This window comes from Mesoplodon mirus (genome assembly GCF_964341445.2).
Source record: "Mesoplodon mirus genome assembly, chromosome: 15".
In the NCBI taxonomy this organism is placed as follows: Eukaryota; Metazoa; Chordata; class Mammalia; order Artiodactyla; family Ziphiidae; genus Mesoplodon; species Mesoplodon mirus.
This window is the reverse complement of record NC_138991.1, coordinates 7789617-7806371: the sequence shown is the minus strand read 5'-3', so window position 1 is coordinate 7806371 and position 16755 is coordinate 7789617. Positions and strand designations below refer to the sequence as shown.

The 16755-nt window shown below is 42.4% G+C and overlaps 1 protein-coding gene across 1 annotated transcript in view; it reads left to right on the top strand.

The window, feature by feature from the left end:
• Window positions 1-16755, top strand: part of DOK5 (docking protein 5) — a 139217-nt gene that overhangs the window by 86280 nt on the left and 36182 nt on the right. Inside the window, exon 5 of the mRNA XM_082645034.1 lies at window positions 2050-2239. Within this exon, the coding sequence (XP_082501160.1) occupies window positions 2050-2239 (190 nt within the window). The remainder of the gene's footprint in view (window positions 1-2049; window positions 2240-16755) is intronic.

Sequence of the window (16755 nt, the reverse complement as noted above, 5' to 3'; positions counted from 1 at the left end):
CCAAATAACTGGGCCTTGTGATGGGATAGATGGGATCCCATAGTTCTGCTCTTAGCCTATTGACTTGATCTATGAGGATATATCACAACCGAAGAGGCTGTGGGGCACCTGGCTTGATTACGAACATGGCAGAGGTGGAATTGTACTGACCCTTTCTATGGATTCACACTCCAGTTGTTAGTAAAAAATGCCCTTTCTCCAATTGGAACTATGTCTTCATGACACATTTACAGTCGGCGACTATTTTGGAAGCATCGTATCTGCCAGAATCCATCTCCAGGGAAGTGTTATTGACAAAGTCTTAGAAGTGCTAGCTAATTCAGAGGAGCCTCTTTGCAGACTGGGAAATTGAGCGGCAGAGAGCTTAATTAAGTCCTTTACCAGGGTCATACAACCAAGCCCCAGGCTCCTCCCTCCATAGTTCACTAACTCAGGATGCTCCTGGGCTGAACGGCACCTATAATGCCTCACTGACAAATGCACATGAAGCCAAACATAAAGAGGAAAGCACGACAGGTTTTGACTATTTTTTAGAGGGCTCAGATCAGCACTTATTTTTCACATTTTATATTTGCAAAGCTATATTCGGATAGTGCTCCAAACTGAATTCAAGAATTGCCTGTGCCTAGGAGTTACGTTTCTGGTACCAATTTTCTGTGCCTCAGTTTCCTCTTCTGTCAAATAGGAATAAGAACACCTCTGGTATATAACTACTAGGGATTATAATGAAACTCAGCTCTGTCTTTTAAGGCACTTTACAAGATTAATTGTATGACTTCAAGTAATTGTAACTAAAGTAGTCACTCTTACTACTTTTGCTGTTTTTCTTGGATGAGGTAGTTATATGGAAGAACTTCCAAGCAAAGAAATTGGTAATGGTCTCTCTTACTTTTTGCTTGATGATGACAGTCTTTCTTACTTGTTTCAGAACTCTCCAGGGAGAAATTTGCTCCACTAGAATATACTTTTAAAATAATAGTTATTAGAAAGCAGTAAATATTTGGTTACTGGGAGTTTGAAGTAACTTAGAAAACTTGAAGAATAGATGCTTGAATACATTTATGAAGACAATCTTGACACTCCTATTTACTAAACTGAAGTCTATGGAAATTCTAATGACTTCCTTATTATAAAACAATTAATTTAGAATACCAGTGATATTATTAGTGCCACACTATTTTCTCAGATGTAGGCAATCTACCATAACAATGGATAGATAAAAGTGTGTTTGCTATAGTAATAATATTTTTGTTCATATTTCACTTAAAATTTTGACTCTATAGCTTCCTAAATTAATGAATTTTCTAGAAATGTAATAGAAATACCATGACTGTATCTGAGGGGATGAAAATTCAGGTTCAATAATAAGCCAAGTAGTTTATTCAGAGTAATCTTAGTTAAATGTTAACAGTCATCCAAATAAGCAAATGAATATTTCTTTCCGGTACTTGGCTAAAGAGAGCTCTTTGTTAAAACTAGTTCAAATAGATCCACTGGAATTTTTCCAAACTGTTGGTCAGTTAAGTGCATAATATTAGTTAGTATTAGTTTACTTAAATAATTTGGGGTAGAGTTGTGTTCCTTTAGTTATGAAAATTATAAACTGATCAATATAATTTTAATATCATTAGACCATGCAACAATTATTTTGCACCTGCATCTTTTGTGAATACAAAAGTGTGGGTGTAATTAACATGTACTTGGCAAGAAAAAAATTGTTTTTAATGGTTTCATTGCTTTAGTCTTTTACTGGCATACAAATTTTTATTATGCAAATTTAAAAATTCTAAAAAGATCTTTGCTCATGTAAATAGTGTTGCATGTATGTTGACAACCAGACTGTATCATTATTATGTTATTTAATATGGTCTTCATTTAAAAAAATCATTTACTGGAACTATTAATTTATGAGAAAGGTTTATCTTCCTGAATATTCAACCAAAACCTAGAATAAGAGCTTGAATTACTTTGAAATGCCTCTTTGTTCCTACAATGTCTTTGATGGTTTATTCCTGGGGATTTTAGACTAACCTTTTGTTTTTCTCCCAGAGAGATTCAATGTGTATTTGATGCCATCTCCTAACTTAGATGTACATGGCGAATGTGCCTTGCAGATTACATATGAGCACATCTGTCTTTGGGACGTCCAGAATCCCAGAGTCAAACTCATCTCTTGGCCGCTAAGCGCCCTGCGGCGGTATGGACGAGATGCTGCTTGGTTCACTTTTGAGGCAGGGAGGTGAGTTTCATGACTGTTTTTCTACATTTTTTCCCCCAGGTTCACATCATGTAATGCTCCACTTACATTCATCTGTTCACTCCATTATAAACAAAGCCCAATCATTTAAAATTCACTTTTCAGAAATATGATCAATTTGATGCTCTTACAACTATCCTAGAAAGTGTTTAAATTCTTTTCCACACAGCTCTTCTTTGGTCTATTTAAATTTTAAGTACCTGGAAATGGAAATGGTATAAACGCATTGGTGAATCTCCCAGAGACACAAAGGTTCTCAAGTTAGCAAATAAAACTTTAATCTTTAGTGCAGCGTCCTTCTTTTGTCAGAATTAATGACATTATCCTTATAGGAAAATCTTGATAGAAAATTAAGAATTTGTTTGGGAAGGTGGGTATATTTCCCTGCTTCGGTCTCAGAAATAATAATAATTATTATTATTGGCCGCGCCTCGTGGCTTGTGGGATCTTAGTTCCCTGACCAGGGATTGAACCCATGCCCTCGGCTGTGAAAGTGTGGAGTCCTAACCAATGGACCGCCAAGGAATTCCCTCAGAAATTATTTATGTATTAACTGTAACCAGTGAAATCTGGTTATGAAAGATGTTTTATCATTGAAAATAGACTTTTCTATTGACTGTACACCTCGTATTTCATATTGATGTGCAGAAGAATTCTGCATTGATCAAGATGTTTGGGGCCTATTCGGGGCAGCATTTATTCCAACATTCATATTTTTCAGCTTTTCTTTGATTCACTCTATTTATAGGAAATAATAATAGGAAATGGCTATGTATGGCCTTTTATTGTCACTTCCAAAGGCTAAAAGTTTAGTAAACCTTTGTAGTATCTCATGACTATTTTAAACTTTTTTTTTTTGCGGTATGCGGGCCTGTCACTGTTGTGACCTCTCCCATTGCGGAGCACAGGCTCTGGACGCGCAGGCTCAGCGGCCATGGCTCAGGGGCCCAGCCGCTCCGCGGCATGTGGGATCTTCCCGGACCGGGGCATGAACCCGTGTCCCCTGCATCGGCAGGCGGACTCTCAACCACTGCGCCACCAGGGAAGCCCTATTTGAAACTTTAAAAAAATTATCTCGGTATTAATACTGCTCATAGCTTGCAAAAGTTTAACTTCTTCATATTGACATGTAGTAGAACTGCTAAGGATCTAGGAGATTATTTTAAAGACTTTGATATTTCCCCCAAGTGTGATAGCAAACCATATAGATTTTTAAGTAGGTGTTTGTGTGTGTGTGTATAATCATGTTCATATTTTGTAAACAATAGGATAGAGGTAGCAGATGTGGATGTGGGGAGATATTGAAGGACCTCAAGTGAAAGAAATGGTGGAAGAAAAGTGAGGCTATATTGGGGACATGAAGTTCAGAAATATTCCTCTTTGACCAAAAGCCATAAAGTGCTGACTCGGGAAATGAAGGAGCTTTTTGGTTCATGACTTTGGTCTCTTTATGGTCTGACTTTTGGGTATTTTGTCCAAGGATTCCAGTGGTTAGATGATTGTAGTACCTACAACCCATACCACACAGTGTTGTGCCTCAGATATGGTAGGGACTTAGGAGATTTATTGATTTTGAGCAGCATTCTTGTTCAGTGGTCATGCTTTATGGGGCTGGTGCAAACCTGAGACTGAACGAACAATCAGAAGGACAAGTATCGGGAATGTATTCTTAGGACCTCACTCATTTCTCAAACAGTGTGGTTCGTAGTGTAAGGTGCACTGGTTTGGGAGTCAGAGAGACCCTAGGTCCTGATCTCTATTCTTTATCAGCTGTTGGCCACGGACAAAGTGTTTAACTTCCCTCGCAAGTTTATCTAAGTAATAATTTCTTTCTGGGGTGGTCTTAGGTAGAAGCAGCAGTGCACATAGATGACCCAGGGCTTCTCTTAATAGTCTCTTCGAGGTTTTATCATAATAACTTTTGGAACAGGACTGGGTTTGCCGGATCCAGGCAGTGTTAAATGCAAGGTAATCATACTATTTTATATTTTGCCTGAAACTCAAATAAAGATGAATTTTTATAGTTACCATCAAGATGCTTAGGATCATAAGATCATTCATGTTCCCCCAAGTGTGAAGGTTTCACATCTGCCTTACTTTGTTAGTGAAGATAATTCTTTCCCTTGGCTATTTTTGGATGTGTTCAAAATAAGGCAGTGTCATATTAACTGAGATAATTTTCTCCCTGTCTCACGTTGATAGATGAACAGGAGTTAAGTCTCTCTAGGCAGATAGTTTTCACATATCCAGCACGCGTCTGCAAAAACGTCACACCATTTCCGCTCTAGAATGCAGAGAATCTTCCTAAGACCTTGGGCAAAGTTCTGCTCTGTCTAGGCAAAGCCTCTGTTAGACTTGGAGCTAAGTGTTATTCCTGCTGAATGGCCCATTTCGCCGCACCAAGATTGACAATGGGGCACGCGTAATAAGCTGGGCTGGGAGATGGAGGAAATGAAATGAAATTATAGTCAATCACATACTAGCTCTGGGACCTTGAGTGAATGACCTAACTCTCTGAGCTTCCATTGGCCACCTGTAAAATGGGTATAATTTATGTCTCTCACAAGATGGCCATGAAGACTAAGTAAAGGTACATATACAAACACCTGGCATAATGCCTGGCAGGTAGTAGGCCGTTGTGTCAACACAAACTGACACAAGCAGAGAAGAAGTTTGTCAGCCTTCAGAACCCAAAGTCCAGGGAGCAGAGATGGCTTCAGGGTTGGGTTGATTCAGAGTCCAAATGAGGACCCTAGGTTTCATCTCATAGTCTTGTTCCTTCTAGGTGGCTTCACTCTGCCCACACGGGGCTTCCAGGGGCTTTGAGATCTTCTCACACCGTCGGCCAATAGAAGAGAGATAGATTCTTACCATACGTTGACCATTGCATTCACTATGTGTCAGGAACTGCACTGAGGGCTTTATGGAAAGCACACAGGGTACAGATAGAATGGGCGTGGTTCTCCCAAATCAGGAAGAGGTCACTGACACCATCAGAAGGGATGTGAGGTTTAAAAAAAAACTAACAGAATGTGTCCAATACAGTATTTAATAATTTCTCAAAGCAAGTAGGGTGAAGCAGCTCTCTGACTATAATTAGTAATATCACTCATAATGGTGCTGAGATGCCGAACAGTGGTTCTCAACCAGGGGTGGTTTTGCACCTAAGGGACATTTGGCAAAGTCTGGAGACATTTTTAGTTGTCACCATGTGTACTGCACAAACAAGCCCCACAACAAAGAACTGTCAGGTGCAGTTATCCAGGTGAAAAACTCTGCTCTAGCAAGCCTATCAACCACTGAAAATAAATACTGACAGTTACTGAGCCCTTACTATACGAAAGTCGCTGTACCAGGCGTTGTACATGCACTGTCTCTTTTAAGCCATTAGCTCGTCATATAAACCAGGGGATATTATTATGCTCATCCTAACTCTACTAGGTTGGCCTGGTTCTGAGTGAACTCTACAGAGCTAAGGAAGAGAAGGCATACTGTGTAACCAGCACTCATGTATACAGTATCTTAGTTTACTTTAATTCTGGAACCTCCTATTTGTTCTTTTAGTTCGGAGTGCAGGCACCTACAGTCAGAATTGTTCATCTCTCCTGGGCAGCAGTATCATGGTCAAAGGTCATTAAAGTCTTCTAGATGCTGTTTCTCCCTCTCTTCCCCAATATAGGCAATTCTGACCGTACCTCTGTTTTTTCCTTGAAGAATTCCACAGTTGAAATATAATCTTTTTAATAAAGTGCAGTTGCACAATTAATTGCCACTTATTGCCCCTGGAGATAAAGAACAATTAGCTTATCTGGGGGGAGGGATGGGGGAAGAGACACATTGCTTATTTTATTTGAGTTTTTTCTAGTTTTTTTGTTCATTTGTTTCTTTCCGCTTGGAATGCCCTGAGGCTTCAGTGAAGCTCATCAGATTGGCAGGGTCTCTGATTTTTTCATGGGAAGGTCCAGTTGACATGAAGTTTTAACTGCAGCAACATCCCCCATGGAACTATTCTTGAAACGTTACTGTTTAAAGCATGGTGGCAGGTGTCCAGTAGGTTTCCCTGTGAATTTCACAGCTGGCCGCCCAGTTCGCTTGCTTCAGTGTCAGGCTCTGCCCTACCTCCTGACCGATTTAAATGACTACCCTCGGTTTAGCACCTGCAGGGCTGAGGGCAGCTCAGGTGACATTTGGCAGAAAGTGGTGAATAATTACCACACATGGGTGCCTCTCTCTACCAGCCAGAGAATGTCCCTCTCGTGCTTTTGACATCGTTTTAAGAGAAACTCTTAGGTTTGCCAAGAATATGTGAAAATTGACATTGCGTATACAAATTCTTTTCCTTAAATGGAGTGCACAAATTGGTGAAAAAGGCTCTTTTTGGATGTAAAGACATCTGAACAGTCTTGGAAAAGAAATCATCTGTGTCTTGTGTATATCACTCTAAAAACAAGTCTAACTGGTGAAATAACTTTTCATTGGAGAAGAAAACTGTACATGAGTGTACATGTAAAAGGACCGTTATTCTCATATAAACCTTTGGATATTCTCTATTTGTCTTCTTGATTCTAAGCTACTTAGTAATCCCTCACTTCTAAATATTTTGTAGAGCATATATTCATTCTTTCTAAAGGATTGAAAGCAAATTAACAAATAAAATGTACTTGGCGCTTCCTACTATGTTGGATAGAGAAATTTAAATACAAATGCGTTAGATCCCACACAGCCTTGCTCAGAGGAAGTGAAATTCTCTTCTTTTGAAAGAAAACAGAAACTACAGTTGTGCCATTTATATGGCCATTCATTCTTTATTAGCATCGATCTAAAAAATAATTTTAGATTTTTTATTTATAAATTTTCATTTATAATTGTATTATAAATATTGCTTGAGTGGAGGCGTGTGTGAAAGCAGAAGGGAGAGGCCCCTTTCCACTCTACAGAGTAACCTCTTTAATCATCATCTTTAAAGGTCTTGCATTATGGCCCGTCTGTTCTCTGCCAGACACTGTGCTAGGTGTGAGGGTGGGAACACAGACAAGACAAGGCCATCATAAGAAGCTTAGCTAGGTCCCCTCTACCTTTGAGCTTCTGTGGTTGGTTCTAGCATATGAAATCCTTAAAGGAAAGGATGACTTTCTTATGACCTTCGGAAAAAGAAATTAGACACTCACCAATGCCTCCTGTCTTGTGGCCATCTTTAAAAAAAAATTTAAGGTGTATTTTTTATTTAATTAATTTATTTTTCCAGCTGTATTGAGGTATAAATGATACAGAACATCCTTTAAGTTTAAGGTGTACAGGGTGATGGTTTGATACATGTATGTATTGCAAAATGGTCACCACAGTAAGGTTAGTTAACACCTTCGTCACCTCACGTAATTACCTTTTTTTGTGGTGAGAAACATTTAAGATCTACTCTCTTCGTAACTTTCAGGTATACAATACAGTATTTTTTTTTTTTTTTTTTTTGCGGTACGCGGGCCTCTCACTGTTATGGCCTCTCCCGCTGCGGAGCACAGGCTCCGGACGCGCAGGTTCAGCGGCCATGGCTCACGGGCCCAGCCGCTCCGCGGCATGTGGGATCCTCCCGGACCGGGGCACGAACCCGTGTCCCCTGCATCGACAGGCGGACTCTCAACCACTGCGCCACCAGGGAGGCCCACAATACAGTATTTTTAATTATAGTCACCGTTCTGTACATTAGATGCCCAGAACTCACTCATCTTCCAGCTTGAAGTCCGTACCCTTAGACTAACATCTCCCCTTTTCCTCCTCCTGCAACCCCTGGAAACCACCTTTCTACTCCCTGTTTCTATGAGTTTGGCTTTTTTCAGATTCCACATGTCAGTGAGATCAAACAGTGTTTGTCTTTCTTTGTCTGACTTACTTCACTTAGCATAATGCCCTCAGGTTCCATCCATGTTGTCACGAATGGCAGGATTGTCTTCTTTTTTTTTTTTTTACGACTTAATAGTATTCCAGAGTCCGTGTATATACACACACACTACATTTTCTTTATCCATTCATCTATCAATGGACTCTAAGGTTATTTCTATGTCTCGGCTATTGTAAGTAATGCTGCAGTGAACATGGGGTTGCAGATACCTCTTTTGCAGAGATCGTGATTTCATTTCCTTTGGATATATACCCAGAAGTGGAACTGCTGGATCTTTTGGCAGTTCTGTTTTTAATTTTTTGAAGAACCTCCATACCATTTTTCATAGTGGCTGCACCAGTTTACATTCCCACCAACAGTGCACAAGGATTTCCTTTTCTCTATGTCCTCACCATCCCTTGTTATCTCTTGTCTTGTTCACAGTAGCCATTCTAACAGGTATGAGGTGATATTTCATTGTGGGTTTGATTCCCCTGATGGTTAGTCATGTGGGGCATTTTTCGTATACCTGTTGGCTATTTGCGTGGTGTGACCATCTTTTCGTAGGTGACGGCCCACTAGTGTATGTGACCACTTTATATATGACAGTACCTCAGAATTCTAGTAAAGGACTAGTAAAAAGTGAATCATGCCTTCTTTCGTCACATTCTCTGAGTGTACCCTGAGAGCCTGGCGTGGTTCCAAGCACTATGTATGTAGCAATAAATAAAACATACACGTGTTCTGTTGTTATGAAACTTACTCTCTAGAGGAGAGGGGATACAGACTATAACAAACATTAAGAAAAAGTACAACAGATGTTAGAATGTGTAAGTGCCACAGTGAAGAATAGAGGTGTTCGATAGAAAGTGTCAAAGGAGGGGTGCAGTTTTAAATAGAGTGAGCAGGACCGGGTTTGCTAGGTCAGTGATGTATGAACAAAGACCTGAAAGAGGGGAGAGAGTGAGCCACGTAGGAATCTGGAGGAAGAGCATTCCAGCCAGAAGTAGGAGGATGGGAGAAGGTGCCTAGGGGGAAGTGTGTGTATCTGGAAAGCAGAGCATAAAGTAGAGCCAGGAGGCCGGCGAGACTGGAGCAGAAAACGTGAGGGGGAAGCGATGCATGTTAGAGGTGGAGATGCGACGGGGTCAGGCCACGTGGGGCTTGACGGACATTGTAAAGAATTTGGCTTTTAGTCTCAGTCAGACGGGAGCCACTGGGGGCTGCATGGTTGGACGACTACACGGTTTGAAGGAACAGTCCCCAAGACCTTTCTCACTTCTGACATCAGTTGCAAGTTCAGGGGTTCCCATATCACCTAAGGTTTGGTCATTTGCTAGAATGACTCACAGAATTCACTGAAAGCTACGAAATTCATAGTTACAGTTTATTACAGAGAAGAATACAGATTAACATCAGCCAGGAGAAGAAGTGCCTGGGGTGGGGACTGGAGGAGTAGGTGACATGGAGCTTCTGTTACCCTTTCCCCGTAGGGCCAGGGCATCGTTCCTTTCCTGGTGTCCATGTGTGACAATACAGAGTGTTGCCAACCAGGGAAGCTCCCCGATCCACAGCATTCAGAGTTTTTACTGGGACTCCATCACATGCATGATTGATTGGTTCATTGATTGCCCACATGGATGGTCTCAGTCTCCAGGTCCACAGATACCATGTGACCCAAAGCTCATGCTAAATCATATTTGCTGCTCTTTGCCTAGAACCCCAGGCAAACGAAAATGACCTCCCAGGAGCCCATGGCAAAGGCCAGACCTCTTTTTGGACAAGATTAAATTCTTGACTACACAGGGAGTGTTAAGCAAAGAAGTGACATGGTCTGACTTCTCTTTAGACTCTCTCTGGCTAAAGCCAGTTAGAAGGGCATCGTCATGTTCAGAGTAAGGGACAAGGGTGTTCAACGATGATGGTAGTGGTGAGTGAACATGGGCTTAAGTGTTTTGAAGCTAAAGCCCAAAGAACTTACTCACTGATTGGATGTGGGTTAGGGGAGAAAGAGAGGGGTTCACGATCCCCCAGGAGTGGCTGCTACTGCAGAGCTTCCTAGATCGGGGGCGGGGGGCGGGGAGCTGGGCTGATGATGATCAGACTTCAGCCTTGGACACGTTAACGTCAAGGCTTGTTCAGCAATTTCCCTGAATTGGCTTGTCATTCCGTCAGGGATTCGTAAACCTACACATATTTGGGTTTAAAAACTGAGATTAGCACTTCATTTGCAACCCGCTCCTTGTAAACTGCTACAGCAGGAAGGATGAGGGAAAATGCGTCCTCGACAGAAGGACTTAGATCTAGCCACGGCTTAAGATGAGAAAGCATAAAAGGAAGAAAAAAAGTCATCTTTCTTTGACTTTGTTTACATGTTAGGTGATTAAGAACAGTTGCAAGATGCTTTTATCCTAGCCATGTTATATGGCTTCAGATAGTTAATTCTTTTCCCCATAAACCTTCAAGTCCACAGACAGAAGTGTTCGAATGTGTATCTAAAAAGTGATAATGGGGGCTTCCCTGGTGGCGCAGTGGTTGAGAGTCCGCCTGCCGATGCAGGGGACACGGGTTCGTGCCCCGATCCCGGAAGATCCCACATGCCGCGGAGCGGCTGGGCCCGCGAGCCATGGCCGCGGAGCCTGTGTGTCCGGAGCCTGTGCTCCGCAACGGGAGAGGCCACAGCAGTGAGAGGCCCGCGTACAGCAAAAAAAAAAAAAAAAAAAAAAAAAAAAAAAAAGTGATAATGGGGCTTCCCTGGTGGCGCAATGGTTGAGAATCTGCCTGCTAATGCAGGGGACACGGGTTCGAGCCCTGGTCTGGGAAGATCCCACATGCCGTGGAGCAACTGGGCCCATGCGCCACAACTACTGAGCCTGCGCATCTGGAGCCTGTGCTCCGCAACAAGAGAGGCACGACAGTGAGAGGCCCGCGCACCGTGATGAAGAGTGGCCCCCGCTTGCCACAACTAGAGAAGGCCCTCGCACAGAAACAAAGACCCAACACAGCCAAAAGTAAAAAAATAAGAAATTAATTAACAGAAGGCTCAACATTTTTAAAGAATGTCTCTTCTCTCCAGATTAATCTACAAATTGAATGCAAATTTTTAAAAAAAGTGATAATGATGGTCTCTGTACACATTTAAGGGAATTGGTCTTAGGAAGCCTGATGACATTGAAGATGAAGCCACAGGAGAAAGGACAGCATGTAACAATGCACACTCGGAATTGGGACCTTTGTCTTCATCCTGATCACTTGGCTCGGAAGCTTTTAAGGTGTTGCTAACACTCCATGACCAACACCGTGTACTTCCCATAGCTGGAGAAACAAAGCACCCGCTATTTCGCATCATAGTTTTTATTCAATGAAAGCTGATTCTTTTCTTAAAGGGAGACTTTGTCTCCCTGAATTCATAATTCCGTTCTCGAGGAAGAGGATCCTATTACTCTGTTTTCACACACCCGTGAGCCTCAGACGTGAACGTCCCCCAGCCACACACCTTCCTTTCCCATGCATCTTTTTTTTTTTTTTATTAGTTTCTGCTTTATAACAAAGTGAATCAGTCATACATATACATCTGTTCCCACATCCCTTCCCTCATGCATCTCCCATGCATCTTATTCTTGCTTCCGCACTGTTGTCCCGGGATGCGATCACCCACATTTCCTTCTGGGCAAAGATGTGGCCCTTGTGAAGTTTTCCCCGAGAACCCCATCCTCATTGGCTTTGACATTGTAAAGAGTTCAAATAACAACAACAAATCCTAATTAAATGTTTACTTGATGTCAGATCCTTTGCTAAATATAAAACACGATTTCCCACCACCTTCTGAGGTTTGGGTGAGTTTATGATTCACATTTGAAATATGAGGCTGCTGAAACTTCAGGAGGTCAAGGAACATGCGCAAGGTCCTGATTCCAGCATCCAAGGGAGCTGGGATGGAAATGTATCGTCTCCCACACCACCCAGAGCAGGACTCTGCAAACTGCACCTGTATTTCCCCAAAATGTGAGATGATTTTAGGTGATACAGACATAGTGTTAAATGAATGTGACTCTTACAGTGATGAGTTATTTTCTTTTCAATTACCTTTTTTGATCTTTTTGATTAAATTATACAGAAACATTTCAGTGGGCATGCTGGCATGTCTTAAACACTGGAATCGTCTAACACTTTCTAATTTACCTGTGTTACTGAGAAGTAAGCAAACTTCCAGCTTGTATCTTTGACAAGAGGACCTAGACAGAGTTTAATGACTTCCTAACTCTATTTTCATTGTATTTATGTACATGTCTGCTTTCAGTTTATGGCAGAGCATACTGGCTTATGATATGGATTTGATGATTCCATTTACAACACATTTGTTTAAGAGGGGAAAAAAGCGAGTTGATTAAAAATATTAAATAGGCGACACAAAGGTTTGACAAATGAAAGTTGTGTGTGAATGACCGATGTTCACAGAGCTGTCCCCTGCTCAGAAGCCTGGGTGGCACATCCAGTGGGGTCTCATGTTGATTCCATATCTCGCTCTACTGGTTGCAGCAAAGCCCAGGCAAACAGCCTCACCTGACAGCCCAGATTGGCCTGATCTTCAGCCAGCGCGCACACACACACACACACACACACACACACACACACACGGCACTAGCAAAGTCAACCGCCATCTCTTCTCAAGTTGAGATCAGCCAGGCAGCAATGCCAGTAATGGGAACACGCAGGACACAGCAGACCCACTACTGCAGGGTGCATTCTTTACCCCAACCTGAGCACAGTCTGCAGTGAGGCAGCCGCCCCTGAGCCCAGAGGCTGCCTGGTGTGCAGCCTCTTTTCCATTTAAGCGTAAGTCAGGCGCTCCGTCATCCCCGTCCTTTGGATCTATTTCAGTGATTCTTAGCTGGGGGCATTTTGCCACCCAAGGAACAGTTATCAATGTCACAACTAGGGGACACCACTGGCGTCCAGTGGGTAGAAACCAGAGATGCTGCTAAACATCCTACAGTGTGCAGGGCGGTCCCCACGACAAAGGATGATCTGGCCATCCAGGTATTGCTGATATCAGTTGTGCCAATGGAGAGAGAAGCCCTGTTCAGATTCCACGCTCCTAACAGACTTCTCTCCTCTCCAGATTTTTCTTCAAGATGGATCTACTAGATCCCATGTGGTTAAGCCTCTTGTTTACTTCATTTGTGTTTCTGTGTGTGTGCTTTCTTGGGCATCGCTGCGGCCACAGGTGGGGAGGGGTTCTACTCCGTTTCCTCACCTGACTTTCACAGACAGAAGAGTATCAACATTCTGCAGGGTTTTGCTCCTAGTTTTGTATCCCTCTCTGCAAGGTGCTTCTGACCTGTTTCTCCCAGGTTTTCGGCTGACTGATTTTCTTTTTTGCTGTCTAGCGCAAACCCACCTCTCTTCCCAAGTATACCTTTCCTTTCTTGATTGTTCCTCTGACCTGTAATGGCTCACTCTACCATTATATTATCTTTGAACCCATTCTCATATGTAGATCTTGTCTAACCAAACAAATTGTAAACTCCTCAAAGGCAAAGCCTGTGCCTTTACCTTTGTTTACATCCATTGCAGCCGCTCTTATGATTTGCCTAATGTTAGTGTGACAAGTACCGCATTCTTTCAGTTATAATATATAATCGTCAAAGTGAAAAATCAATACTGATCTAATAACCCCTATGACAGGGATGGAGAGGAGAAAAGATTATCTTAAATATACACGTTGAGGGTAGGATACATTCTGCTTTTAGCAATGTTTAAATATCCTAAAGACACACACATACACATGTACACACACATGCACAAAATACATCTTGAAAGTGAGGAACTGTTGAGTCGATTGGCTTTCTAACTTCATAAGTTTGCTTATTAATACTGTCCCCCGTGAGGTCATTTATTTTGGTCTTCATAATTTCAATTCCGTTCGTATTTTTCTAATAAACTATGTTGGTGTGGAATGTCATCGTCAAGGGGAAGGAACAAAGATTAGAAAGTCGGGCGCTCAGTGCCAGTGCAAGCTGTTGCATCCAGGTGGTGACTTGGAGATAGCGAAGAGCATTGTTTCAGAGCCCTTGTGGGTCGCGGCATGCGGGCCGCCCCTCCCCCCGCCCTCTCTCCGACGTGTCATCTCGTCTCTTGACTACTCTTGACTACGTCCCACCTCAAGGCATTCTGTGTGCAGTTGTTTCTGTCGCACTGTTCTTCCTGCTTTCTCATCCAAACCACTTCCCTCCCCGCGGTGGCTCAGTGACCCCTCAGTTTAAATAAAACTTGCTCAAGGAAGCCTGGGTCAAGTTCTCAGTCACTCCTTTTCCTAGCCCTGTCTGCTGTTTCCTAATCTATTCTACAGTTACTTATTGGACACTAAATATAGGCCGAGTCCTGTGCTGGGCCCTGGTGGAAAAGCTGTGAATAAATTAGAAAACAGTCTCTGTCCACGTGGAGCTTACATTCCAGTGAAATAATGGAAGTGCACATTATTTGAAGATGTGCTTTGTGCATTCTGAGTATCATATTTAATACTTTTAATAAATATAGATGACAGTTATTATCATTATATTTATTTTACAGATGGATATGCAGGCTTAGGGAAGTTAACTAACGTGTACCAGGCACAAAGCTGGTAAGGGGCAATCCCAGACAGGCGGTCTGGAGCCCAAGGCTGTACCTTTACCAAGCCTTTTATTCCATGCTACCTTGATACATGCTTACTGTGTGCATGAATGAATGAATTTCCCAATACTTTCTGAGCTCTTGGTTTTCTTATGGCTTCTTAACTAATTGCATAATCCATGTTTTGGAGTGACGGGCGTATCGTTTAGGCAAACTAGTTACTGAGAAATTCAAAGCTATATGTGCATCTATATGGCCACAAAGTTCTAAAATCTGAATCCTTATCTTCACAAAGGACATAGGAAAGGCCCAACTTAAACTCATTATTTTTCTTCCTCTGGATTTCCATCCACTGGTCCTGTTAGCATAAGGCCATCAGGAAAGAGGCTGGGGGCATGTGGGACGGCTTCGGATGCTAGAAGTGTCCAAGGTCAAAGTCAGTGGGTAAAGAGAAAGAAAGGAATCGGGACCATTAAAAGTCAAGACTTCAAGGGAACTCACTGGCAGTTCGGTGGTTAGGACTCAGTGCTTTCACTGCCGTGGGCCCGGGTTCAATCCCTGGTTGGGGAACTAAGATCCTGCAAGCTGCATGGTGTGGCCAAAAAGAAAAACGTCAAGACTGTGTATTTGCAAGTCTGTGATAGATGAACCCATTACAACGTCTTTGCTCTGTGTTGTGTTTTCTCCAGACATGTGAAGCAGACGTAGCCATATTAGGTTATGTAAGATCATTACCCCTTTGATGTGCTTTTCTTTTGACTTCCTTTCCTTTCCTTTTTTCTTTTTTTCCCTATTTTCTTCTACTTGCCTTGGGAAGTTGGCCCATTATATTATTTTGCCAAAGACCTCTAATAACATTTTAAATGGCTTGTAAAGCTGCTTATGAAACAGCACCGGGGACTTCCCTGCTGGCGTGGTGGTTAAGAATCCACCTGCCAATGCAGGGGACAAGGGTTCGAGCCCTGGTCCGGGAGGATCCAACATGCCGCAGAACAACTAAGCCCGTGCGCCACAACTACTGAGCCCGCGTGCCACAACTACTGAAGCCCACGCACCTAGAGCCCATGCTCCGCAACAAGAGAAGCCACCGCAATGAGAAGCCCGCGCACCGCAATGAAGAGTAGACCCCGCTCGACACAACTAGAGAAAGCCCGCGCGCAGCAATGAAGACCCAACGCAGCCAAAAATAAATAACTAAATAAATTTATAGAAACAGCACCAGACAAGTCTGTTGGGTTGAGGGGCATGGATGAAATAAAAGAACTTGTGAGTAGAGGTTAGAAGAGACTGTATGGAAGAGCATCTGAGGTCAATTTTTGTACATTATCCACGCTTTCTGGGTCACTGCTGTCCCACTGAAGGGCATATACCTTTGAACAGTATGGATGAAAGTCCCAACAATTAGGCAAACCAAAGGCCTAATTCCTGTTCTGTTTAGAGCTCTTTAGTGCATGTTTGTGCCTTTAATGCAAACTGGTGGCCTCTTGGCCAGATCTGGTCCTTAGAGGCATTTTGGCTCCCACAGCTTAAACAAAAAAAACCAAAGGAAAAAGTTGCCAACATTAAAAATTCAGGTTATTTCATATAAAAATCAAAATTTCTGATTTCTCTTAGACAGTCAGAAGTGTGGCTACATTGGGCTCGTATCTCCCCATTTAAATGTGACCAGGGCTGACTGGTGGCTGGTGTCCATTAGCTACGCTCCCTCTGTGTGGCTGTGTGTTGTAGGGGTCTGAGCATCTTTATCCATTCACGTTCTTTGTCTGAACCCTGATGGAATTTGAGGTTGTGACTCCTGGTTCTTTTTGTAAGTGGTAAGTGTGTATGTGTGAGTGTGTGTATGTGTAAGTGTGTGTACGTGTGTGAGTGTCTGTGTCTTTCAGATCCTTAGGTGGAGGCAGGGGAAGTCTGTGTACTTTCAAGAAGAATACTTGACACTCTGTTTTGATTTAGTTTGTTTCTGATCACAGTAATTATTTAGAGAGTCAAATGTCATTAAAGGATGGTTGTG